Source organism: Pholis gunnellus, assembly GCF_910591455.1.
Source record: "Pholis gunnellus genome assembly, chromosome: 2".
Taxonomy (NCBI): domain Eukaryota; kingdom Metazoa; phylum Chordata; class Actinopteri; order Perciformes; family Pholidae; genus Pholis; species Pholis gunnellus.
This window is the reverse complement of record NC_136536.1, coordinates 17,366,199-17,393,787: the sequence shown is the minus strand read 5'-3', so window position 1 is coordinate 17,393,787 and position 27,589 is coordinate 17,366,199. Positions and strand designations below refer to the sequence as shown.

General features: G+C 40.5%; 4 protein-coding genes across 4 annotated transcripts; 3 read left to right on the top strand and 1 right to left on the bottom strand.

Moving 5' to 3' along the window:
• Positions 1–335: 335 nt before the first annotated feature.
• Positions 336–9,036, top strand: LOC306704082 (protein-glutamine gamma-glutamyltransferase 2-like). The gene is made up of 15 exons (XM_079170293.1): positions 336–406; positions 797–982; positions 1,149–1,382; positions 1,627–1,745; positions 1,989–2,117; positions 3,107–3,275; positions 3,960–4,092; positions 4,239–4,342; positions 5,073–5,161; positions 5,484–5,637; positions 5,905–5,993; positions 6,646–6,829; positions 6,963–7,123; positions 8,012–8,148; positions 8,462–9,036. The coding sequence occupies exons 1-15, from the start codon at positions 385–387 to the stop codon at positions 8,607–8,609; spliced, it is 2,058 nt and encodes a 685-aa protein (XP_079026419.1). The 5' UTR covers positions 336–384; the 3' UTR covers positions 8,610–9,036.
• Positions 9,037–9,430: 394 nt separating this feature from the next.
• Positions 9,431–17,854, bottom strand: rprd1b (regulation of nuclear pre-mRNA domain containing 1B). The gene is made up of 7 exons (XM_079170181.1): positions 17,189–17,854; positions 14,120–14,249; positions 13,745–13,878; positions 12,619–12,737; positions 12,372–12,498; positions 11,772–11,947; positions 9,431–11,126 (listed from the first exon to the last, which is right to left on the bottom strand). The coding sequence occupies exons 1-7, from the start codon at positions 17,337–17,339 to the stop codon at positions 10,977–10,979; spliced, it is 987 nt and encodes a 328-aa protein (XP_079026307.1). The 5' UTR covers positions 17,340–17,854; the 3' UTR covers positions 9,431–10,976.
• A 2,572-nt stretch (positions 17,855–20,426) lies between these two features.
• tas1r1 (taste receptor, type 1, member 1) lies at positions 20,427–24,222 on the top strand (the record flags this gene model as incomplete). The annotated part of the gene is made up of 6 exons (XM_079176653.1): positions 20,427–20,617; positions 20,732–21,050; positions 21,171–21,941; positions 22,041–22,259; positions 22,523–22,643; positions 23,297–24,222. 6 exons carry the CDS (start codon positions 20,427–20,429, stop codon positions 24,220–24,222), a joined length of 2,547 nt encoding a protein of 848 aa, XP_079032779.1.
• A 2,839-nt stretch (positions 24,223–27,061) lies between these two features.
• Positions 27,062–27,589, top strand: LOC306708712 (transcription factor HES-5-like; the record flags this gene model as incomplete). The annotated part of the gene is made up of 2 exons (XM_079176631.1): positions 27,062–27,130; positions 27,239–27,589. The coding sequence occupies 2 exons, from the start codon at positions 27,062–27,064 to the stop codon at positions 27,587–27,589; spliced, it is 420 nt and encodes a 139-aa protein (XP_079032757.1).

The following is a 27,589-nucleotide window of genomic DNA, read 5'->3' as shown; positions in this document are numbered from 1 at the left end:
AATCATAAATTAATTTACAAAAGCATTTACATAAATCTATTTATGAAAAAAAAGTCACCAAAATGAATCTGGTACACGTACATGTATTGAGTTATGTTATATTCTATATTATGTGACACACACACAAAAGACTAAAAAAAGATAACCTGAATTGTGAAGCAGCAGAAATCTAAAGGTCAGTGTCAAATGTATGAATAAAGAGGGATTAAGAGAAAGTGTTTTAAGTCTAAAAACAGAATTACTGATGCAACAAATGGACAGATGGGGGCGTCAAGATCATGTTTCACGTACTATAAATACAGGGGGGGCCGTAACACTGCAGGACCGTGAAGCAATAAGCACAGGCTGCAGCTAAAGGGTCACTTCCCACACAGAAGTGGAGACATGAGTGCAGACATGAGTCACGGTAAGGACGAAGAAAACCTTTATTTGTCTCATATTGTAGGTCAGTGGCTCAAATGTTATTATTGGAGAGTATTATCTACAGCTGAATATGCATTTTCTCTCTGTGTTACTTCACAGAGTCAAACTATTTTAAAGTGTCAGATTGAAAGTCAAATATGAAATGTGATCAGCAGGAATGGTGGATGAAATGAAATATGTCAGATCTGGAGTAGAGTAACACGAGCGAATGTCTTGCTGATTTCTTGTGATTTGTCATCTAGAGAAACATTCCTATAAGGAGATCAAATTTAGATAAAGTTATGAAGTTATGAAGTCAAATTTTCACATTTTTGGTCTGTTCTGTTAACTTGTTAATTGATGTGATAAGTGATGTGTGCATCTCTACACACAGCTTTGGATATTGAGCACTGTGATCTTGACATCAAGAGCAACAGCAGTAGCCATCATACAGACCTGTGTGGAGAGGAGCGTTTGATTGTAAGACGGGGACAGCCCTTTCAGATCATTTTACATCTGAAACCTGGCAGCAAAGGGTTCAAACCGGGTGAAACAAGCTTCACATTCATCGTTGAAACTGGTAAGCTTCTTGTTTCCCAGTGATGACATGTTTATTCACAGCATGTGAGTGAGAAAGATACATTTGGTGGGAGCGTGTATAGGCAGGAATGCAAGTATGTTTGAGGATTTGTGTTTCTCTCATCTGGATTTATATTAAATTGTTATGTCCATCTCTGTCTCTCCAGGTCCGGTACCCAGAATAGAATCAGACACTAAGGTTTCTTTTGGTCTGCGTGACTCCACTGTGGACACTGAGTGGAGCGCATCTGCCTCTAGTGATCCCTCCGGAAACACAGTTGATGTATCTATCAATTCCTCACCCAACGCCCCCATAGGGGTCTATTCTCTGACTCTGGACCAGAGCGGGCAGAAGACCAGTTTAGGACAGTTCACCCTGCTTTTTAATGCTTGGTGCTCCAGTGAGTACATAATGTTTATTCTCCAAATTATATACGATGATTTATGTTATTTCTTTCCTTTCTTATCAATGATCATTGTGTTTACATAATTTGCAAAACGAAATGTTTGTTAAAAAAATGAAGATAGGTTTCAGTCCACCTGCAGCTGTAACGCATTGAAATGTCAGATTTTAAATTTCACTGTATATTGAATATGATCATGCCGGTCTAAATGTGCTTGTGCTCTGTCTGTACTGGCTCACAGGTGATGCTGTTTACATGCGCAGTGAGAGGAAGAGGCAGGAGTATGTTTTAGCACAATCTGGACAGATCTACAGAGGAACACCTCAACGCATCAAGGCGAAACCCTGGAACTTTGGACAGGTACACAACATGTCAAATGTTATTTGTTCTGTAAAGATCAACAAACTGTGTATTGTCTCTAAATTATTCTTCACTGTGACAGAAAAGAGCAATAGACTTGGCACTACTTTAGAATACACTTACGTTAATCAATCATAAGACTTCTTCCATAAAGTTTAATAATACTGTCATTAACCAAATGAACATGCTTACAAATGCTGCTCCACTAATCTCCTTCCGTCGCATCTGTTTGTCTGTCTTTAGTTTGAACCAGGAATACTGGATATCTGTCTGAAGCTCATGGATGAGAATCCAAAATGTATCTCGGACGCCGACAAGGACTGCTTTGCCAGGAGAAATCCCATTTACGTGACCAGGGTGCTGAGTGCTATGGTAGGTCTGTGTCCAAGCTCCAGTAAGACCCTGTGGATGTTATTTAACCAGCTTGTGAATAGCCTTTATTTTAGCTGTGCAGGCAGAGATTACCATGGTGCACCAGAAAAGACCCTCTGTCTGCTACTTTATATTCTCATAGTGTTCTGCAGGGGGGCCCAGGGGAAACCATTCTCCTTCTTTTAAAAGTTTATCATATCCCCAGGCAACGTTTGTGAGAGATATATGCAGCGAAGAAAGGGGTTTTTATCATCATGTGCAGCTCTGATCCCAAGCAGGTGGCAAAGAAGAGTGTCGATAAATTACAAGTCTGTCTGCATGTTTTTCCTGCTGCAAGTCAAAATAGCTAAATGAGAAATTCAGGTCTATTTATACTGGTCCAGCAGTTGTCACTACAGTATACAATGATCCCAGGCACAGCACTGACAATGTGTCCAGCGTCATCAGAAGATGTTTTTTGCACTCATCTAGTAAAAACTCTGGTATTTACAAGTTTGGTCAGATTAACTGGTTGGCTATGTGTCTAATACTGCTATCTGCTATGTTTTTATTTTTCATTTTATTTTTTTCATGCATTCATTAACTGGCATGGCTACATAATTGTAATGCTGATGGATGTCTGAAGAAAATCTGATATGAAAATAAGGAGTCCTTAAGAGATCTTAAGGCTTAAGGAAATGTGTTTTTACATATTATATTTGTCCCAAATAAGCCAGTGTTGCTGTCAAAATTGTACGAATCATTTAGGAGACTTTATCCATGAAGGATCTGCAGACACTTGAAGTTTAGAAAAGCAAATGAAAAAAACGTTAAGCAAACATTGTACATATTGTTTTAAAATTGAGATACCACTCAACAATGGAAATTGTCAAAATGTAAATGATCGTGAAAAGTTTCATGATTATACTTTCATATTCCCATTCCCTCATTCACTTCTGCTCTCTGTTTATCATCTCTCTCTGTTGTCTTTCCTCTGTCTGTGTCCACAGATCAACAGTAATAATGACAACGGTGTGCTTGTGGGAAATTGGGGAGAGGTTACTGATGGGGTTCATCCAGGAACGTGGATCGGCAGCGGTGACATTCTGCACCAGTGGGCAGAAAGTGGCCCTGTCCACTATGGCCAATGTTGGGTCTTTGCTGGTCTTGCATGCACAGGTTGGAGCACAGTATGTAACAGTATGAGTGCATGACTGTCTGTTGATTCAGACTGTCTTCAATTTGTTGTGAAATTAAGTTTTTTTTTTCATGTGTAGTTGTTGTGTTTTACATACACTTGTCACATTGACCTAATGCCATTTAAAAGAAAAATACATTACTGCATGCATTTAAAATAATTTGACCGATTTAAATCAACCCACTGCATGACATCACTCACCTTAAGTCAGAAAATACACAATTTCTTTTTTTTCTTTTTCTTTTATTGCAAGACAAGAGACAATACATAAACATAACAACAAGAGGACGACACGAACAGTGAGATGCAGGCTAACATCCTATAGTCAGTGTATGGGAGAACGGTGTGATTTCAGAGTGTGTGTGTGTGTGTGTGTGTGTGTGTGTGTGTGTGTATATACACAATTTCTTAAAAGGGAACTGACTTCCACTGTATTGTCTCTTAGAGCACACTATCTGTTTCATCTCAGTTGCATCCTCCACTCCCATCCACTGCCACACAATCCAACCTTTTTATCAAAACCCTAAATTTAGGAACTAAAGCCATGGCTTTGAAGCATGTGATGATTTCATTGTTTTATAGTCTTTGATGACAGTTGCTATCTCTAGTATGTATTTGCTTGAGTTAGCGGCTGTGATGAAGTGTGGCTTTCCTCCCTCCTCCAGTGTCCCGTGCCCTGGGCATCCCATGTCGGGTGGTTACTAACTTTGGGTCGGCTCACGATACTGATGCCAACCTGGTGATAGAAAACCTGTACGACGAAGACGGTAACAGAATGTCTAATGGTGATTCAATATGGTGAGTGTGTGGTAGTGATTACCACCAGGTTGTTGCACATACACCCATTCATGAACACAACTGTCTAAAAAACATCTTATTTTACATTATTGTATTGATCGAAGCATTCCATTGTTATTTAGCTATTGTTTACTCATTTTTACCAGGAACTTCCATGTTTGGGTGGACAGCTGGATGACCCGTCCTGATTTGGAATCAGAGTTTGATGGGTGGCAAACCAGTGACCCAACCCCACAGGAGACAAGTGAAGGTAAACTTTGATTTTAATGTCTAGTTGTTTGTGCTGTTCCCCCAAAACCATTCATTCAATGAGTTTGGTTTTCCACGGGCAAGTCCTGCATGTAAAGCTGTGAATTGACAGTTCCCATGCTGCCTTGGCAGACCAGTTACAGAACAAAGACAAAATAATCTAATCACCTCATGAGTATTGACTCTACCTGCGTCGAGGTGGTACAAAGATGGGTCATAATCGGCTGCATGAAGTCACAGTATTTAACCATAGAAGTTAGTTTCAGCTTCAGCTAGAGCTCACAGGTGTTTGGTTTTGGCCAAACTTGTGACAGCTTGTGTTCGACAATTCTCCTTGACATGGTAAAAAGAAGTGATGTATCACCCATCACCAAATGTAACGTTTTTGTTGTTGTTGTTTTACTATTTTACCTTACACAGATGATTTGCCACTTTTTAGAGACCCGTTACATTCCGCCCGTATCAAGGTAAATCTCTTTTGCCATAAAGCGTTAACACAATTTTAGCTACTCCTTGTTCTCGTATTAAGACACTGACTTCAAGACAACAGTTAGGTTGTTTTTTTTTAGCATACTTGACCTGCTCATTCTCTCTGGAAGTCATAAATCATCACAACACATCTTTAGCATGAGTGGCTTATTTTGTGCTATTGTTCCACTTGAATGACTTGTAAGACCTGAATTGGCTGCTGAAGTGAACCCTGTGTGTCTCTGGATGTGTGATGCTGTCAGGGGTTTTCTGTTGTGGACCGTCCTCTCTGAAGGCCATCAGGGAAGGAGAACTCACCAAGAAGTATGATGCCCCCTTTATTTTTGCTGAGGTGAGTTTTTGCTCAAACCTTTTAGTGTAACAAAGAGAATCGCTTGGACTTTATTAACTGCAATGGTTTTAATGAGAGTCCTAGTTTGAGGTTTTATTTAACAACAAGACCTGAGCCAAGCTAACCCGCCAAACTGATTCATTTTGTGTTTCGACACATCATTTTAGAGATACTGTTTAAGTATTTGTGTATACAAACGTCTTTTTTTCTGCTGTTACAGGTTGTGTCAATTGCTTGTCAAAAATTGCAACCCCGTTTAAATGACTGAATGTCTTTATAATTCATGTTGGTTCATGTCATCTCACGTCGTGTGTGGGGTTAGGTTAATGCCGATGTGGTGGACTTGGTGCAACTGTCAAATGGAGAGATGGTCCAGTTCAGTGGATCAACTAAATCTGTTGGACGCTCCATCAGCACCAAGGCTGTGGGCTCAGATGAGAGACGCGACATCACACACCAGTACAAGTATCCGGAAGGTACTGCAGACTTCAAAGACTCCAAACCACACACCTGTTTAAATATATTCAAAGGATCCCAGTTGCATCTTCAATGTTTTAATAAAAATGTTTCCATTTATCCAAATGTGTGCTTTGGAGTCAGTGTGCAGGCGTTATGTTATTCTCCTTCCACTGTAATCAGAGACATAAATCTCACACTGTATGAATATAGACACAGCCACCTGTATTTGACACAGGACCTTGAACAAGACTGTTGCGTTTTTCCGTGAATGTGACGCTTTTCAGGCTCAAAGAAGGAGAGAAAGGTGTATAAGAAGGCACAACACCACAACAAGCTAAAGCAGCGAGGAGAAGAGCCGGGGATGCATCTCAAGGTGTTGTTCTTTTTTTTACTGTTATTACAAATGCAAGTGGTAAAACAAATACTGTAGAGGAAAATAACTCAAACTCTGAAGTAACTTAACTAAAACGTTTCTGCAAAGACATCTGACAATGGGCACAATGATATGAGAGTTTTCAAAGCAGCACAGGAGCTCCAAATAGCTCCAAATAGGCCACATCCTCTGTGCCACAATTGCAGGTTCATTAGTCAAAAGAACAGAAACATTAGTTATTATGTCAAAGGGAACTGCATCAAAAGGAATGCCAATATATGCAAACTGGCAAAAAAAAAAAAAAAAGTGGAAAATAAACAAAATTGGTATGACAGGCATACGGTACACATGTGGTTATTATTTTAACTGGCATGTAGCCCAATATGAAAACAGATTTCATTAAGTGTCCCCTTTAGTTAGATAGACGAATGGATGGGTGGTTAGATAGAAATCTAATTAATCCTTAACTGCTATGTCTTCACTGCATTAACTTTGAAATTCATTTGACCACAAACACTTTTATCAGCATGTTCTGTTTCAAACATCACAGAATCATCCTGCTGATTTTTTGAAAAATAAATCCATTTGTATCATTGTATAGTGATAGTCCATGATTTAAATCAAACAAGCCATGTTATAATTCTTTTTTCAGATCAAACTGGCTAAAAACATGATCGTGGGATCGGACTTTGAGGTGTACACTGTCCTCACTAACAACTGCCTGGAAGCAAAGATCTTCAACTTCCTGTTCTTCGCTGAAGCTGGTGGCTACAACGGAAGACAAGGAGAGCGCTGCGGATACACGTCAGACAAAGTGGAGGTTCCCGCTGGAGAAGGTTAGCTTCGATCTTAGTGCAAACACTTAACACCACCATCTGTCACAATCCCTTTCTCATGCTGAAATTGCCTTAAAATGGTTTGATCACCTAATTGATATGTGCATGATGTATATGATTTGTTTTTTTAAAGAAAAACGTCTGTCCCTAAAACTGGAGTATGAACGTTATGGATCAGTGATCAGCCCTGACAGGCTGATCCAGCTGTCAGCTATCACCATCGACAAGCAGATGATACATTACCATAAGGCCGAGAAGACCATTGTGCTAGACGAGCCAAAGTTAGAGGTCAAGGTATGTGCAATGGATAGGTGAAAGAAAAGAGCAATAAAAACACTCTCTCGTCTTACATTTTCTAAAAACCTATTGGGAATAAATCATTTTACATCCTGGCCAAAACGCAACATTAGTAGTAAGATTTCATTGCACGTGAGCTCAAAGCACAGCAGACATCTCCAACTACATTAATAACTTTTTATCTTTTCAATATTAAATACATTTTTTTTCGTTTTATATTATTACTTCTCTTTCTGTTTATCTGCTTTTGTACAGCCGGTACATCCTTCTGTTTCTCAGTCATTTCTGAATCACTCTGCAACTGCAGTTTGTAAAAGTAATGTAACCAGTTAGAATAGAGAGCGTATGTGGAGGTGGTAAGTATGCTATTAGGTCTGGTAACGCTGACAGGCCAGAGGCCCAAACACTATTTTGTTGTTTCACTAATGGTTTCGTGGGCCTATCAGTGGTGTCACTCTAACCTTCTGTTGCAAAGATGGACTTTCTAATTCCTAAAGCCACAAATCTCTCACATGGAATAAAGCCATAGATCTATAGATATCTCTTATTGTACTTTTTGTCTTTTGCATTTTGCAACCATGAGACTTAAAAACTGAAATCCTGTCCTTTGTGTGAAGTCATTTCTATTCAGCTTTGACATAAACCATTGTACAGTATATCATTACATTGCAAAATAACTGAAACACCCAAACTTACATTTTGACATGTGTCAGGAGGGTATTGACTCAGCCTTGCTCAGGGATCACAAAAGAGTTTAGATTTAACTAGACTTTGTATTTCCTGTCATCATTTATTGCAACTCAGTCGCAGATTTATTATGACATCATTTTAATCACCATACAACCTCTCACATCATGAAACCTGTTCATCTGCACCTCACTGCAGCTGGTGGGAGAAGCCACGGTGAACCAGTTAGTGACGGCAGAGCTGACCATGTTCAACCCTTTACCAGAGCCGCTGCAGGACTGCAGCTTCACTGTAGAGGGCGTCGGCCTCACCGACGGCAAACCCATAACAGCGAGGTATGTCAACTCCATCCCAACTGTTATGAGTGGATTTATATGTCAATTATTTCTTTTAGCATTTCTATGCTTTCTTTTCTTCTTTACGTGTTTAATTGCTCCCATCACAGTTTTTTACAGTTGGTATTTGTGCTAAGTTTGTACAAAAAACTCAAATGCACCTAAAATAACAGTGAACTTTCCCCGATAACTCACACGTAATTATTCCGATTTCAGTAATGAAATGTTTCTTACAGCCAAGTATAATAAGCTCTCTTGTGATTCGTATAGTGTTGTTTTGGCTGGTGATGCTCATTGTGTATAATTATTGCAGGATTGGAACTGTGGGCACCTCACAGGAAGCCAAGGCCAGCGTTGAGTTCAGTCCCACCAGTGCCGGCTCCAGCGTGCTGCTGGTGAACTTTGATAGTGACAAACTGAAAAACATCAATAGCTCCATCAATGTTGTTGTGAAGGAATGAGCAGGTGCCAAAGTCTAACAACAGTAACTGCTTTTTCTTTATTTTGTTGATTAATTGGACTACAGTAGGTGAGATTACAGGGCTGAGACTATATATATTTGAATCCACTTAATAGTACATACCGTACTATTATACTACATAGAATAAGTGTTTTCTTGAGTAATGTCATTATGAAACACAATTATCCATATCCACCTATTATTGAGTGTCCGTAGAAGGTTACAATATCATTATTAGCTGCAGTTAAATAAAATACTGAGAAACAAATGTACTTTTCTTTAATGATTAATAATGGAGTTTTCCTTTTGATTTGATCACATTTCAATGTAACAATAAAGCCACTGCTGCCAAAGCTTTGAGTAGAGCTTTTGTTTGTTGAAGAGAGCAGTGCCTCCTTCAACTTTCTAGTCTTCTCTGTTATCATTTTTTTCTATTCCTTACTGGAAATGTACTGTAGTATCTTTCAGAATTGCTCTGTCACTTGGATGGGTTTCATCAGTCACACTGATTGGCTCCTGCTTCATGTTCTAAAGTCACTGAAGGTTCTGACATTAGGGGTCGTTTTAACACACCAGTACCAAATATGTTTTGTCACCGCACCTTTGACTTTAATGAATACATCCACACCTTGGTTTCACACTGCTGAAGCTGCTGTGAATCACATTTTTCTACGCCGTTTGAAACATGTCGTGGTTCCAGACTGTCAGAAGACGCCATTCAATCTGAGAGTTCCCTGTAAAGAATCTGCTGCGTGATTTCTCGCCTGAGCTTGTTGCATCAGCAGATATTGGCTTCTGAAAGCTTGAACAAAAAGAGAAAGTAAACCATTTTTATTAAGTTTTATAAAACTTCTTGAAATATTTTTTTTCGGTATACAGACAATTGAAAATCAAATATGAGCTAAACAAATAATACATGATGTTCAGGCCTTGACAGAGAACTGTTAAGTAAAACATATGAAACTGTACCAAAAATGATGTGTGGAATAAGCCACAAATCCTATCCTTAACATATACATTTCAGGGATATGGTTTGTGTCCTCATTTAAAAAAAAAAAGAAACATGAGAAAGGGAGTGAAGGGGTGAATTTGTTGCTGCTTCTCTTCAGTAAAATACTTCATCACTGAGCATCTACACCACGAGTAGGGCTCAGCAATATGTATAAATGAGTATGCATCATTTTAATACCAATTGTGAGAATTGAATTGTGAATGTTTTAACAGTCCACTTCACTTTACATCCAATGTTTGTTTTTCTATACCAAAACACGTTATATAAAAAGGTCTTCATCTGATCTACTTATCTTGATGTTTCTTTATTTCTACATTGCCCAGCTCTGCATACTAAAACTTAATATTTAATACTTATTGTAGATATTGTATTTCAGAGTTTTAGGGTTTGATTCTATTAAAGACCAGATAGTCTATTGGAAAGCAAACAATCTCATTTTGAAATGTTTTCTCAGTCTTCCAGGATTTATTTGTAAAACTCAAACCTTGTCTAGTACACACGTATAACAGAATTATCTCCAGCATCTGTCCAAATGAATGCATGAACACAAATGGGAACTTTGAATCACAAAGTTTAAGTCTGTAAACGAGAAAAACGCTTGCAAACGGGGGACCGAAAACCAATGCATGTCTATTGTCTTTTACTATGAGGACAAAACCTATTTAATCACGGTCTCTATGAAGTGTTACTGAAATGAGTGTGTGCCGACTACAAACTGTTGACCACATGCGTTCATGAAGCAATGTGCACTGAACCCAATTTGATGATATCTTCTCTAATTTTACAAACACATCGAGACCGCCTATGGGTCAATAAAAAGCCACCAACTGAAAACCAAAAAAATAAAACTAATGAATGGTACATCCTCTTCACAGTGTAGTCACAACCTCGGAGAACTGTGAGAGCAAATGGCATTCCTTTGCTCACAGAATCCACAGTATACCACGCAGAAAGACACTTTGATTGACACGTCCTTACAGCCAACATTTATGTCCGTCTAAGCATTGCTTCTTTACCCCGCCCCTCCTCCTAAAAAAAAAAAAAAAAAAAAATAAGTAAAAACAATCAGGAAACAAACTCGTTCTAAGCTGGTGGAGTGGAATCCTTGTCGATCGAGCAAGTGCTGGAAAGATCCAGGCCAACAGAGTCTCTGTTCTCCTCTGCAGAGCATTTTGATTTCACCAAACCTTGCTTCTCGTGTCCCTTCCTCACTCTTGTCTTGCAGGATTGCCGAGGGAGGTTTGACCACATGTGCACTCTGAGCGGTGACACCGCTGGAATTGTTCTGTGAATCAAACACGTGGCTGGGTTTGGGTGGGGAGGGGCGTGAGGGAGGTTTTTCTGGGCGAAGCCCTCTCAGTCGGTGGAGAAGAGATCTCCGGCCGAGGGGAGTGGGGCCAGACCCCCGGTCACGTTGGGCAGGAGGGAGAGGTCAGGGAGACTCTGGATGTGGGACTTTAGCTCTTTCCTAACTTGGGTCACTCTCGCCAGTTTCTGCTTATACTCCTGCAGAGGACAAGGAGACACAAATGGTTATTTACAAATAACAGTCATCACAATATTCTCTCAAAATGTTTTGTAACTTTGGCTTTGTGGCCCGTTTGAGACACATTTTGGTCACAGACTGTGGTTTAAGAAGACAGTTAAGATGCATTACAACTTGGGTCTTATGTGTCTAGTTCTGGCCATCAGTTCTGAAATCTGGGAACACGTATGGGCACACAAGCAGTCAGATGATCAGACCAGTTGTAAACATGCTAGATTAACTCAACTGTCTGACTTTTCTTTGTTATTAATGTTGCCATGTATCCAGATGCCAGCAATAATGGTGAGTACAATGATTCTACAGAAAGGAATTATGGCCAAAAGTATGAAAATAGCAAATAAATGTTTAATACACCAGTATTTACATTGCACATTCCGTTTGGTATCAGATTTCAAAAAGGCAACGGTTTGACTAAATTCAGATCTTTGCCTTTTCATTACAGGTTGGCTGTCTGATTAGTGCCTGAGTGCTTACTTCTCAACAGAGGGGTGAAAACTAACTGAACTCTCATTATGAATCTGTGAAGGAGAAACTTTAACACAAACAGATTTGGACAGAGACCATTGTTTCAGTTCTTGCTACACTGTTACTATGCTGTGTCTTGCCTCTAGTTTCTTTTCTCTCTCCATGAGCGCCTCCCTCTGGCTGTTGATGTACTCCGTCAGCATGCGAGCCAGCTGCCTCCGGTCCTCCAGCTCTGCAGCCAGTCGGCCGTTGTACTCCGCCAGCAGCAAACACGCTTCGTCCACCGTCTTCGACAGCTTGTCTGCTGCCTCCTTGTCTAGATTGTTGACAAAGTGGCTTGTTAAGGACACAGAATATGACATTTAGGTTTCTTGTATTTAGTACTATATAGCTTCTATGTTGGTCAGCATGTGTTGTTTGATAAGCAGTATTTATAAATGTTCTCAGTAAAACTAGTATTACTGTAATGTGGGAAGCTATGTTAGTAACTCCTGAGTTTAACAGTTGTTAATTGTTTAAATTTACTTTCATCACTATATTTCTATTGCGTGTGTGTGTGTGCATTTTTCCACAGCTGAATCACATTACTTTTGTTATCGCATTATCTCCTGTCTCACTTTAAAACCCAGGACCCTTCATCAGTCCCGCTATGACGCAGAAATACATGCTGAGAAAATGTCTTAGTAAAAATAGTCCCAAGAAAAATGCATTTCTTATCAAGCTGAGCTCTCGGGTCTTACCACCGATTTGCTCCAGCAGGGAAACGTCCTGGACTTCCTGCGGCAGCGAGGCGATCTTCTGACGAACTGCTGCGTCGCCTGATGCAGCATTCTCCAAGTCCTGAAGGGCTTTCACCAGCTCCTCTGTCTGAACGCGCATTTAAAAGGAAGAGAGAGAGAGAGTTAAAAAACAAGCAACATGTTCCTTATGAAGGAGGATTCTTTTTTTTGTAGTTTGTGCCATCCAAGTGAAATATTGGCCTCCTACCAGTTGAGTTGCGGAGATGTCTGCGTTATGAGGGGAGCCGTGGCTTCTGTAGTCGTCATCTTCATCGTCTTCTTCTTCTTGGATCTTCTGATAGCTTCGTTTCACAGCCTTCTTCTCTTCTGCAGGGTCAAGTTTAGAGACCAAACAACAGAAAAACACCCACGTTTTCAACGGCACTAAATAATGTAGATAAACCCAAATACTGTACATGAGACAAAAAGTAGCCAATTCACAACACCAATAATTAAATACAATTGTTTACCTTTTTTATAAATATATTAATTGAATTGAATTTCAGTTCAGTCACTATGTAGCCATTTTTAAATTATGTAATTCAACATTCAAATCACTTCTGACGAAAAGGGAAAAGTTAGTTCTGTCAAAGTGTCCGACAATATGTACGAATATTTCTGTTATATTGTGCGATATGGATCAGTATAAAGCTGCTTTTAATAAAACAAAGTATCTCTATCATTATCTTGGCCCTTGTTTTATCACCCTCCAATGACAATTAGTGTCTTTATTCATGTACTGATGTAACAAAAAAAGATCTAATATGCCAATATATAATATAATGCTAATATAGTGTGGATGTAGCCTTGCAACAACGAAAAGAGTGAGACACGTGTGTTGACCAAATTTATTGACCCATAATCTAGTAAAACTTTGATTTGTGTTCATTTTGAAGTAAATTTGATGTGTGAGAGAGAGAGAGAGAGCAAGACCTGCAGCCTTGTAAATAAGTTTGAAAAATAAAACTTGTTTTTCTTTCTATATACTCAAACAGACGTCTGAGTATATAGAGGAAGATTATAGAGGAAGAGCGTAGGCATCAAGCCTGACCTTTTATTATTAAAGATTACTATAATACTCATCGTAACTAGTCGCATTTTCCATAACTAAGCAACTAATTTACTTCCTGTTTACACCGGCACCCGCATGCCCAGTGTACGAGAATACTCACGCGGTATTCGTTTTCAGGTTTCAGGTGCGTTAGTATGGACGGAAAGTCATTTCTAAAAAACAATGCTGAAACGTCCATGTGGACGTCGATCGTTTTCATTTCAAAAGCCCTGTTTTACAAGAGAAACGTATTAGTGTGGATGTAGCCCAGGAGTCATCTAACCTGAAGGCCTGGGGCTGTTGGAGTCTTCTATGGCCAATTTGAGCTGCTGAATGAAGTCTCCTCTGTAGAGCGCTCTCTCTTTCCAGATGTTCAGCAGTCTCTCCATGTGCTTTTTACTGCCGTCATCTGCTTCCCTGCAGGCAGACGGGACAGCAGAGGGAAGAAGAAGAAGAAGACGAGAGGATTGAGAAAACAAGAAACAAAAAGAAGAAAACAACAACGTTGAGTTGGACTACATTTAGATATACTTAATCACTTCCTTAAAAAGCCTCTGGCAGTTAGCGCCCCTAGCTACACACATGTTGGGCTGCTCCCAAAGACAGGCATTACATACACAGATCCTCTGAAAGCATACAGCGGTCACGTCACATCTACCTGGCAACATGGGAGCAGGCATCGACAAGGACAGTCTCAAAGTCTTTGGTGAACTCGGGTCCTTTCTTCTTGCTGTTCTGAATGACATCGTTGGCCAGATACAGGAACGTCAGCTTCCTGGAGCTTTTAGCTGGAGGTCACATAAAATCATGATATTTTAAACATTTTAACAAGAAAAGTTCACATTTACACTAGAGCATCAATCTGTGATGGACAATGCACTCTAAGGTGATTATACATAGTTCTCTTCAGCATAACCGGTCCCATTCAGCCCCTATTCTCCTGGACATAATATAAAGGCTCTCAGACTATTTGGGAGGGTTGTCCTCGACTTAAGAAATTCTTAGTCAACTCATGATTTTGTCGACTTATCCATTAGTTGATTTAATAAACACATTAAACAGATCTGAAAACTGCAAAAGCAACACATTAAATATTGTGTTTACCAGAGATGTGCTCATAAGTTACTTAGAAATAAGTCATTCAGCATGAAAAAAATACTAACTGATTAAATAAATCTTGACTGAGACCAAAAGTACCAATTAGTCGACTAATCGAATAGAAGGGGGCAGCCCTACTATTTGGAATAATCAGTGTATTCAAATAGGAAAGAAACCGTGTTTGTGGAAGTCCTGGCAAGAGGGAAATGTTGTCATTTCAGGTGATTAGTGAACATTTTGGACTAGGAGAGAAAAGGGATTTCTGGAAGTATCCCAGCACCTAGTAAGACGACTGTCCATTAGGGATGCCTGAGGCATATCTACACATTATACGATCATTCACAGAGACTATTCTGCACCAGTAAGACTTCATAAAGTATAACTTGTGTTGGAAATGTAACACAGAGAGGCAGGTACCTTCTTACTCTCATTGTGGGAATGTTCTTTGTTTTTTTCTTTCTGGAAAGAGTTCATTTGAGACTCGTGTAAATGGCTTGGAAAGCCCTTCCCAGAATCTCCCCCAATGTGTGTACAGGGGGATAAATCAGAGTTACCACCAGCAATATCTAAAGCAGAAGTTGGTTAAGCTTCACCGCTGCAGCTAGAACTATTCTTCGCCACTGGAAGAGTCAGACTTGACCAGAATTTAGGGATTGGAATAAGCTGAGGACAGATAATGCTTCCTTTGAATTGCTGTTTCAATGATAACAAAGGAAAAGTTTACCGGGTCGGAAATATATCAGCCTATTGTTCTATTGAATGTCCTTTATAAAATATAAGGGATACAGCATTTAGTATCAAATTGTGATGTTCTTTGTTGTGTTACTAATCTATGTTTGTCTATTTGTGTTTTGTTTCCTTTATATGATAACCAATCCAAATAAATATCAACTTAACTGTCCTTAACTCTTTTTCCAGTACGTCTTGTAACTGTAGTCATAGTGGAATAACGTGTTTTTTGAGAGGAAGTAATGCCTATTTAGTAACATGTTTTCTAAAACCTAAACTTTATCACAATCATAATACACACACACACACACATATATGAAATTTGACCTCTGCATTAACCCATCCTAAGCATTATGAGCAGTGTGCTGCTGTGAGTCGGGAGCAACTTGAGGTTGAGTGTCTTGCTCAAGGACACTTTAAGATGTAGACAGTAGGAGCCGGGGATTGAACCACCAACCTCTTGGTTAACTGACGACAACCTCCCCCGCCCTGTGTATTCTACATCAGATGTGTTCAGCCATTTGAACAGAATACATCATCAATAAAAACCAAAGGCATGTCAACATTACCCATTTGAATGTGTTGTTATTTATGCTTCCCTTTTTCCTCGAGTAGTTTTAGGACTAAAGAATATCCTTTTACAAGTACTATTTAAAAATACAATAACCGTGTAGGTACAGTATTACCAAACATGTTCAGGCCACAGCTTCTCAAATGTTAGGATTTGATTGTTTTTCTCATTTTCACATTCATTTTCCCAAATCCCAAATTGGGGGCTTTCGACTAATGGCCAGAAAAAAACATTATTCTGGACTCCTTACATTTATCAATATCTTCGGCTATGTGTAACATCTGGATATCCTGAATAACTTTGGATGTTTTCTCCCTCTTGGAAAAGTTAAACATTGGAATGAACATAAGGACTCGGCAGCTTGTTTCTTCACATTCAAGTTTGAAATGATGAACGGTGTCCTCTCTGCCAATATCAACCCGTTACAAATGAATACATTTACTTACAGTAACAGTGGTGGAATATACATTTACTCGAGTACTGTACTGATGTACAAATTTGAGGTACTTGTACTTAACGTGAGTATTTCCATTTTATGCAACTTTATACTTATATTACACTATATTTCAGAGGCAAATATATGCATATGATGAATTTAATCAAGTTTAACTTTTTAAATGTTGGACTTTTTACTCCACTACATTTGTCTGACAGCTTTAGTTACTAGTTACTTGTTTTTTTATACCGTTCCAGCTCTGTGAAAACCATGTATCCCCATATTTGTGTATTTTAAATGTGAATTGAAACCTACTTTTTTAACTAAATAAACAATGTAAAACCCTCTTAGATCAGCTGGAAAATGCATCAAAACAAAGCTGCGGTTCTCACAGGACATCAACGCTACAAACATGATGACTTTATAGAATGTGAAGCTGCAGATTAAACAGTATATGAAGTAGTAAACATGATCACAACCATAAACAACTTACTGCATTACAATGCAACACATTATTGCAGCTGTAATAACCCAAACATTAAGTAAAACACTGACACTGACCGTTTTACTGCAGAATCAATCATTTTACTTTTGATTCTTTGATCACATATTGCTGCCAGTACTCACTGAATTACTTTGAATGCAGGACTTTTAGTTGTAGTGGAGTATTTCCACAGTGTGGTGTTAGTACTTTAACTAAAGTAACGTTCAAGGATATTAATATCTCTTCCACCACTGTTAATTACACTTTTTAACAGCTATCCTATGTTCCACATTGACACCTTAACCTAAACCTTTCAAGTTTCACGTTTCTAATACCGCGTTATGTTGCACATAATCAACCAGATACATCATTGCACTCTGCAGGAACAGTCAGAAGGAGCAGCTCTCACCTTTTTTCAGCTCTCTGTGCCACACTTTGACGATGAGGCCCGAGTGCTTGCGGTGGTGAATGATCCACAGAGACAGAGTCTGGACGCTCTGCTGCGAGCTGCTCAGCTCCGTCAGCTTCTTCTCCAGAGCCGACTCGGAGAAGGACGACATGTCGGTGTACGGTGTGTGTTTACCCCGAGAACCGACTGAACCCGACCCGCTCTAAAGCGACTGAGCTCCTACCTAGTTTGGAGAAACTCGCAGGGTCATCAAAACTGAAGTTGTGGCGCAAACCTGCAGACTTGCGGCGTCAAACTGCCTCCTGGCTCCTGCCGCCCGCTCCCCCACAACGTTATGTTTCCAAAGTTATGTTTCCAATGTTATGTTAGCTCTTTCCCTAGCTGAATTATGGACCACATCTACCGAACAAACCTGACATGTGTGCGCTCGTTTATCAGCTGCTGTTTCCTCACTGCCTGTAGTGTTTGTTTACAGACACAGCTAACGTTAGCTAGCCGAGCTAACCAGCCATCTGCAGCCCAGTGCAGCCCAGAGCTAAGCCTGCGCTTGAACCCGGATTAAAAACAATCGAGCGTCTGTAATATTCGTGCAGAGTATGTCTTCAATACGCCAACAGAATAAACAAAACTGCTAAAGGGTGATGGTGAGACTCACAGTGTGTCTTTGCCTCTATAATCAGGAAGATTCCTTCGAAAAAATGGCAGCTCGCACTTTCACCTCGACATGTGCGTCGCACAGTAGTGACGCAGGCAGAGCCCGGCATCCGCCATTGTACCCATAGATGTAATAAAGAGCCATGCTGTACCCAGGGATACAATCCAACCCCTCGTATAAGGCTACATAACAACTCACATACATGATAGCTCGTTAGGTTCATTGCCTCACGGTCTATTTATTGTGGCTGCAGAAATGTTGGTTATTATAAAGAACTGTGAGAACTTGGACAAGCAAGGATGAACATCAGATTCGTGTTGCCATACAGAACATTGAACTCTTTTCAAAGGCCTCTGGAGTCTTCATCAATATCTACACATGTGTGCTGATTTATATTCATGAACATGAACAGGGGGTCATACCTGTTAACACTGTGGTAAAATGAATAATGAGCCTACACAACCCATCTTCACATGATACTATAATGAAACTCATCTTTATGTTGAGTCCCTCAAATAAATGAAATCCAAATGTGATCTCTATACATCACTAGATAATACTAGAAAGGTATCTGACCAATAGAATGTCTTGATAACTAACAATATTTTTTTGTATTTATTTATTTGTGAATTATTCATGTTGTGGTTTTATTTAGCTGAATGTAGTTTAATTTGTTTCATACAATTGTTGTATTGTCTGTGTAAATCTTGTATGTCTCATGTGGTATCTGTTTAGTCTAGACTCTAGAGGATTAAAATGTGAAAATTGTAATGATTGCCTAAATGCATCATTCATTGTGAATAAAATGGTTGCAGCTGTTATAAAGCGCATATACTGCCACCTACCATAGTACTCATAGCACTTACACTTAAAGCCCGCCTATGTCAACAAAGCAAGGAGAAACTCTGATAACAACACACACAGAGGGAAACTTTAAAAATGTTAATATTAGATTATTGTTATATTTCTTCTTAAACCAATCCCTATTACATGTTAAGAAGTTACTATTTCAGCTATTATATGTACAATAGTTAATCTGAAATCAATGTTTTGTGAAAACCTTCTGAAGAATATAATTAAAGCAGCTGCCGGACTTGGATGTTTAAATAAAAATCATAAAAGCTCATAAAAGCTATTACTAAATCATTTTTTTGTTAAAAATTGGAAAGCTTACACAGTGCAAATAGTTTCACTCAAATATTTTAGTTTGTACAGACATGGGAATGTGATATGTCCATTTGCCTCCATAATACTGCGGTTGACAAAATGCACAATATTCCTGTCAAAACAATGGGTTTGGGTCCTGCACACAGGTAATCATCAGGCAAATTGTGTTAGTACAACAGGTGTGTTTAACAAAATGATCCTCAAATGTCAACCAAAATGCAAATTCAGCTGCACCTGCACAAACCTTTCTCATGACGGACATTTGAACAAAAAATCTGAAAAACTAAAATACAGATATAACTAATAACATAAATTAATGAAGGCTCTGCTTTAGTTAGTAAGCCTTGCCATCATCAACTACAAACCTTTTTCACAGCAGACATTTGACTTGTCATAAGAGGAAAGCAGGGAAAAATATGTAATTCCTGTGCTTATACTGCTATATAACAAGTCAAAAAGACTACTTGTCCATGAAATGTACAGTCGCAATTGAATTTACTGCTTCGTCTGCTTTAATTTGAACTACTTACATGGCCAACAGCTGTTTCTTATAAACAAATGTTTAACTCAAAATGTGATATCACCAACATAGAAGTAATGAAAGTTACTAATAAAGTTATCAATCGTCTCATGTTGTTTGCTCGCAAAAAAATTAGTTTGTCCATAAAATCAGTTACGGCTGCACACTGGTGTGGTGGCATAGCACCGCTGCCTCACAGCAAGAGGGGCCGGGGTTCTCTCCGGGTTCACAGTCTAAAGAGCTGCAGCTTAGATTAAATGAAGACTCTAAATTGTTGGGATGTGAACGTGAATGGCCGTCTGTCTATATCAGCCCTGAGATAGTTTGGCGACCTGTCCAGGGTGTACCCTGCCTTCGCCCAATGTCAGCTGTGATCGGCTCCAGCCCTCCTGCGACCTTGAACAGGATAAGCGGATAAAGGTATTTAACCAGGTAAAAGTCTTGTGGAAATTAAAAAGTCCTTTTTTATCTTTTGTCCAACATTGTAACAAAATACTAAAATTGTAACTAGTACATAAATACAACCGTTAAATTGCCACAAGTGAAGGACTGATGGTCACTAATGTCACTTAAAGTTTCCAGAAGAAAAATCAACTTGAGATGATTAATAGTTCTGCACTGTGTCCGTGTTTCCTCTGGTTTACATTTGTACGTCACTTGTCAAAGATGAATAGAATTACATGTGGCTTATTACATGTATGCGTTTCATTTTAATGCAACGGAAACTCTGTAGTCACAAACAAATCTGACATGCAAATACTCTTGACTTAACTAACACTCCCCAGAAAGATGCAAATGTGATCATGCCTCCCTCTATCGCTCACTTAATAAACAGGCCCTGATCCATTCAGCAAAGAGCTTCCACAGCAGCAGTGTGTGTGAGGTGGAGGTGAAGTATGGATCTGTCTGGTGCTGTGCTTCTTTCCTTAGGCTGGCTGATGCTACAGTTGGCTGATGGGAAACTGGATTACATCTCTCAGGGACATGGGATGCAGCTCCAAGGCGACTTCTTAATCGCTGGACTCTTTCCTCTCCATTACACAGATGAACCAAGTGCTGCTTTTCCTGCTTTGAGTCCATGCAACGTGTGAGTTTAACTGTTTTAACAACTGATCAAAAGTATCTCACTGCTAGCCATCCAAAATGTTGCTATCTTCACATGTCTTAATTAATTTCCCCTTTACCATGTTACCCTTTGTAGAGGTACTCTCAACAAACACGGATTTCACCTTTTGCAAGCCATGAGATTTGCTGTGGAACAAATCAACAACGGCACCGGACCGCAGCCTCTTTTACCAGGGGTGAAGCTGGGCTACCAGATGTACGACACGTGCTCGGTAGCTGCCAGTATCCTGGCCACACTGGACCTGCTGGAGCAGCAGATTCAGAGCCCATCTACATCTGAGACAGGGGGAGACACAGACTACAACAGGGAAAAGGCAGTGGCTGTGATTGGGCCAGACAGCAGCAGCAAAACTTTCACTCCCGCTGGTTTACTGGGGGCCTATCTTGTACCGCAAGTAAGTTATCACCTGGAAGGTTTTAATCGTGGCCTCTTGAATTATTGCATACTCCACATGACATGAAAAGGCATCTGCACAATGCAGAATCATTCATTATAGGCTATTCCTTTCTTTTAGATCTCTTATGAAGCATCGAATGAAATGCTGAGCAACAAGAACCTCTATCCAGCCTTTTTCCGCACAATTCCAAGTGACAAGAACCAGGTGACAGCTATGATCCATCTTCTGAAACGTTTCAACTGGACCTGGGTCGCCCTAATTGGCAGTGACAACGCCTATGGCCTGGAGGGCATGCAAAGCCTGTTAGAGCAAGCGCCACACCACGGCATCTGCATCGCCTACCAAGGAGTCATCCCCTTGTACAGTGATGACACAATCCAGACCATGAGGCACATAGTGGAAAGCATACAGAAGACCAAAGTCAACACCATTGTGGTCTTCTCCAGCAAGTCGAAACTCAAGGACTTCTTCCCGTTTGTCATTGAGCAGAACGTGACAGGTAAGGTGTGGATTGGAACGGAGGACTGGTCAGCGTCTAGTCTCATTTCAGGGATACCTGGGATCCACACCATCGGCACTGTGCTCGGCGTATCCGTCAAATATACAACCATATCTGGTTTTGAGGAGTTTGAGAGAAAGGTAGTTGAGGCTTCAATGCAACACAATGACACCCAGGAAGTCTCTAATGTTACCATGAGCCCAGGCAATGACTGTCTACAGAGCGTAGACCTGTACAGCCTCGCCAGGAAGAAGTTTTCTCTGGAGACATATGACATCACCTCCTCCTTCAATGTGTATAAGGGAGTGTATGCTGTGGCTCATGCTCTGCACCGAGCACTTGGTTGTGATTCTGGAGAGTGCCAAAGGAAGACGGTGTATCCGAGGGAGGTGAGCAGATGTACATTTTAGTTTTTTGCAAAGAATAAAATCTCTCAGAACCACTTTGTTTGTTTGGCACTGATGTTTCCTTCTTCCTCTCCACCTTAGCTGCTCTGGTGGCTTAAGAAGGTGCAATTCTCTCTGGAGAACACTTCTGTGTACTTTGACATGAATGGTGACCCGCCCACAGGATATGACATCATTTACTGGGTTTGGAGGGGAACTGACTGGTCAATCAGAGAGGTGGGCTCCTTCAGCCCAGATCCCATTACGCTCACAGTTAACGCTGATCAAATTGAGTGGCTCAACGCGGGAGACTCGAGAACAGTACGACCTATTCCATTTTCTTTGAGTAAAGTGTTTGTGTGTAAATCTTAAAAACTCTGCAAAAATGGTGCTACTATCAGTGAGAAATATGCAAAACATACTTTAAAAAAAAATTAGGATAAAGTGTTTGTCAGCTGCCTGCTTAATATATTTTGAAAGGAAAATAATCCAACAGTAATAATAATCAGACATTCAAACTTAAAATGTCGACTCAGAGTGAATCAAAGTTAAATATTTTGTTGAACCCTGTTGGTTCCGTCTAGGTACCGCTGTCCATCTGCTCTCCACCTTGCCCGAGAGGCCACAAGAAGCTGCTGACAGGGCAACACTCATGCTGCTTCGACTGCCAGACCTGCCCCTCTGCTACTTTCCTCAATATAAGTGGTAACATAAAGACACAGAAATATGCACGAGAAAAATACTCAGACAAAGAAAAAAAACAGAGAGGGCCGATGTAAAGCTGTTTCTTAGATGAGCTATTTGCTCTGTGACTAACTGACAAAGTGACAAATTAATTTGTACAGATTAAGAATGTTATGCAGAATTCATCCGCGATGAAGGTTGTTGTACAGTGGGAAAGCAAATTAAACGAAACAGAAAGATATCCAAAAATGTAATTTAAGTACAAGACTGAGAGCATAAAAGAGCAGACGGATATCCCACCAGTCAAAGATCACAGAGAGACAGGAAACGATTTCATCTGGTGACTGTAAAAACTTAATAAAATGCAATTTTCTTCTTTATGATTTTACCCTATTGATCTACAAAATGACCATCACTCCAACACAACAGTATTTGTCAGCTGTTGTGCGTGACGTTGTCCAGCAGGTGGAGCTGACTACTCATACTATGTCCTCCTGACAGGCCATATAGGGATGCAAACTCCCTTTTCGAAAAGGGGCCCTTTGCTTAACAAAGGCCAAAGAAAACGTTCTGCTCTAGACCATATCATTTTCTCTTGATAACTAACCAATTTTTAATTTAAATTCTTGTCACACTGCACCAAAAAACACATCTATGCTGTCGCTCTTCCTCAGAATCCACTACATGCGAGCCGTGTCTGCCGGAGGAGTGGGCTCCCCCCGGCAGCGAGCAGTGTCTGAAAAGGACTGTCCTGCTGCTCGCCTGGGACGCCCCCCTCTCCATCGCCCTGCTCTTCTTTCTGGCCACCTGTCTTCTCATGACCTCCAGCTCCGCAATAATCCTCCTGCTCAACCTGAACACGCCCGTGGCCAAGTCTGCCGGAGGCCGCACCTGCCTCCTGATGCTGGCAGCCCTGACTGCTGCTGCAATGAGCTCTTTGTGCCATTTTGGCCAGCCGTCTCCTCTGGCCTGTATCCTCAAGCAACTTCTATTCATCTTCAGCTTCACTGTGTGCCTGGCCTGCATCACTGTGCGCTCCCTCCAGGTCGTCTGCATCTTTAAATTTGCATCCAAACTGCCGCCAGCCTATGACAAGTGGGCCAAAAACCACGGAGCAGAGTATACCATTTTCCTAGTGTCCGCCACCGTCTTGCTCATTTCTGTAATCCGTGTGGCCGTCAACACTCCCCAGCCCTCTCAGGATCTTGAATTTTATGCGGACAGCATTGTGTTTGAGTGCAGTAACACCCTCTCACTTGTTGCAGGCCTTGAGCTCGCCTACGTAGCACTGCTCAGTGTCCTCTGCTTCTGCTTCAGCTACATGGGCAAAGACCTGCCAGCCAACTACAACGAGGCCAAGTCTGTGACCTTTAGCCTCATGGTGTACATGATCTCCTGGATGAGCTTCTTCACTCTCTACCTCATCAGCAGAGGCCCGTTCACTATGGCCGCGCACGTGTTCGCCATACTCAACAGTGTCGTGGCCTTCCTCGGGGGCTACTTCCTACCCAAAATATATATAATTGCCCTGAGGCCGCAAATGAACACTAATGCCCATTTCCAGAACTGTATTCAAATGTATACCATGAACAAACAATGAGGATTGTATTTATTGTAGTTGATGAAAAATAGATGAATAGTATGATGCAGGAATACCAGGTAAAATAACTGGAACAACACAGGTTGAGTGTTTCTTTTAAATGTATTTAACAACTGAGTTTAAAACGTGAATTGTACGTGTACAAATTGTACTTGATTGGTCTGTGTAGGGGAGAAGAAAATACCATAATAAACTTTATCTTTCTGTTTGTATACATTTAAAAAAATCTAATATAACTTATTTTGGAGCTATTCATGCAAATTATTGATGAAAACTGATGAAAATGTTTATGTATCTTTGGACATCCATGACATGTTTAATCACAATAAATTTGTAATTGAATTACTTATTATAGCTCCAGTCATTGTTCAGCAGTACTAGTACGCCATGACAGTGTGACAGTGATGGGCTGTGCATATAAACATCATTATCCTGGTTTCAGAAAGATACGCTAGCCAGAGTACTCCAAAAGAAACCAGATACTGTGGCATCATGTAAACACCTCGTCCAGGTCCCTGAACCTTCTTAGTTGGTCTATAGTGGCTGAGGTGCTGCGAAATCAACACTAAAACTGCGATTTCCGAGATAATCAGAAACCTGGATACTGTTATGGTTTCTCACGTCAGGATTAGTCTCAAAACCGGGATACTAGTGTATAATTACAGGACCCTGACACTGAGGCAACAAGATGGAATTCAGCCATCATTAACTTTATTGTTTTCACTTTTTCCTACTATTTCATGTCAAAATGACTTCTGTGTCAAAACTAAACGTAAGCTGCGTTCCAAATCGCATGCTGTTAAAAAATGTTTAGGACATACTGCAGCTGCCCTTACAACCCATGTACCGTTGCATGCACCTTTGACCCTCTTGCACATATATCTGCACTGAGGATTGTGGGTTAAAATAGCCAGAAAAGCATGCTGGCTTGCATACGGCAAAATGCGACCAGATGCAGTCATCCTAGTACTTTTGGCATACTGCATTTGACATACTATGTATTGGTATACTACATATTTGTCTGGCATACAAAATAGTATGGTAGTATAGGCACAATTCTGATTCCCTTGCATTGATTCATAAACCAAACACTAATTGACAGCTTAATTGTAATCTTAATCAGCATGCAGCCAGCCACCACCACTAATTAATCATAATTATAAGAAATGACACTAAATACATGGATGTGTGTATGTTGGAGGGGATCAACAGCGCCCCTGGTGGCTGGACTAGAGACTGTCACGCTAACGCTGAGTTTTGAAATGTAATTTTATATTTTTACTGGAAAAAGAAAAATGAAGAAAATTTCCACTAGTGTGACACATTTTATGTTTCTGAGGAAGTCTTACTTGTTGCTAGAATATTTGAAACCAAAAGTAATTTGGTCAAAAAAGGTATCTATAAAACCAAATCTTGATCAACAAGTGTATGTATGAAAAGACTGTCTTTCTGTTGTTTTGAGATTTTTTTTATTTGTTTAAGATGCTGTAATGCTTTTATAGTTTAAAAATGATGGTTTAGGTCGACAAAGCAAGTGACATGATCATAATTCCAGGGATCTGACAACAAGTGGCAGCTGGTCACAGAGAGAAAAATGTCAGTATTGTATGACGTAAACTCTCACTGCATATCAAATAAATGCACAATTGGTCTGTGTGCATGTGCAACCACACACACAAGCACACACACACACACACACACACACACACACACACACACACACACACACACACACACACACACACACACACACACACACAAGCACACACACACACACACACACACAGTGCTGCTGCTGGCTGTTGTTTGAGAGGAGAGATGAAAAGGCCTTTTGTGGCTGGGAGGTCAGGGCTATTGACCAGTAGATGTGTGAGTAGAGCCCAAGCTTGGTTTTCCCACAGTCTCTCTGTCCACTCACGGCTTAATACCCTCGGTCAACAATAGAAGTGTGCCATGGGTGAACAAGCAGGAGTTTTATTGTCAGCACACCAAGGACCAAAGCAATGTCCTGTGAGGAAGATCTCAGGAATTCATTTGACGTGTTTTTCATCTGGAGATCAAAAGCTTGAACCATCTTTCAGACTTTCGATATGTTCGTCTGAGCGATACAGTGATCAGAATGTTCTACCTTAAGACTACAACAGGACACCAAAGATGTCCCACGATACAAACGAACACCGTAAACAACAAATCACAGCCTACAAGACGACATTGCCGTTACAGTGAATCTGCAGGTGCAGAATTTGTAGTTTGATTCAGTAATATTGCATTTATCATTCAAGTCCTCACATCATTATTAGTTTGTGTAAAATTGCCTCATGTAGACTGAAATTTAGGAGATGTATAAAGATGAGGTTTTTTAGACGTATTGCAACGGAGTTATTAACGCGACAAAATGAAAAATTCTAAATATCAAAATGAGTGGAATAAATTGAAGAAATGTCTTAGTTTCACACTAGCAATCCAATCAATTATAACATGCTTTCAATACCTTTTCCCTGGATGCCACCAATGCATTAAATCCTGTTTTATTATTCCCTGGGAGCACATGAGGAGATGCTGCCTGTGTTCCCCTGTGTGACTGGAGCGTGAGATAAGCAGAGACTGACAGCACATCATTCTCAGTCTGATATGCATCTTGGGAATGGTTTTATCTCTACTGTTCAGCCTGTGATTGCTACACCTCCGAGTTATTGATGTGTGTCCCATTGTTACAAATCCCAGCCCTCCATGGCTTTGTTATGCTAATAACTCGCTATAAAATGAAGAGTGGCTCCTCCGGAGAGGTCAGAGCTTTCAGTGTCAGCCTGAAGAAGCTGCTTAATTCACCTGCACGGACATGGCTCTCTGCTCCTCCAACTGCTCCTCTATTCACCTCAATAGGATCTCTGAGAAACACCACATCAAAGTGAGTACTGGATTGTCAGGGCTTTGCATCAGCTTGTGCAGTACAAATGTCTGATTGGTTATTGCTGATTTGAATCCTGAGCCAACCCACCTGTCTCCTCTTCCACAGTTAAGAAAACCTTTGGTGGATAAAGTGCGCAGAGATCGCATCAACAGCTGCATCAAGCAACTCAAGATCATCCTGGAGAAGGAGTTCCACAAGCAGGAGCCCAACTCCAAGCTGGAGAAAGCCGACATCCTGGAGATGACCGTGAACTTCCTGAGTCAGCAGCTGCGGTCGGGCCTCTGTAAGAGCGACTACAACCGAGGTTACTCTGTGACTCCTCTGCAGGGCCTCCAGCAGCAGAAGCAGCAGCTCCATCAGGCCCAGAGAGCCAGCAGCTCCTCCCCGGTCTGCTCCACCCTCAGGCCCACCACGCTGCAGGACAGCGGCAGAGGAGCCGTGTGGAGGCCTTGGTAG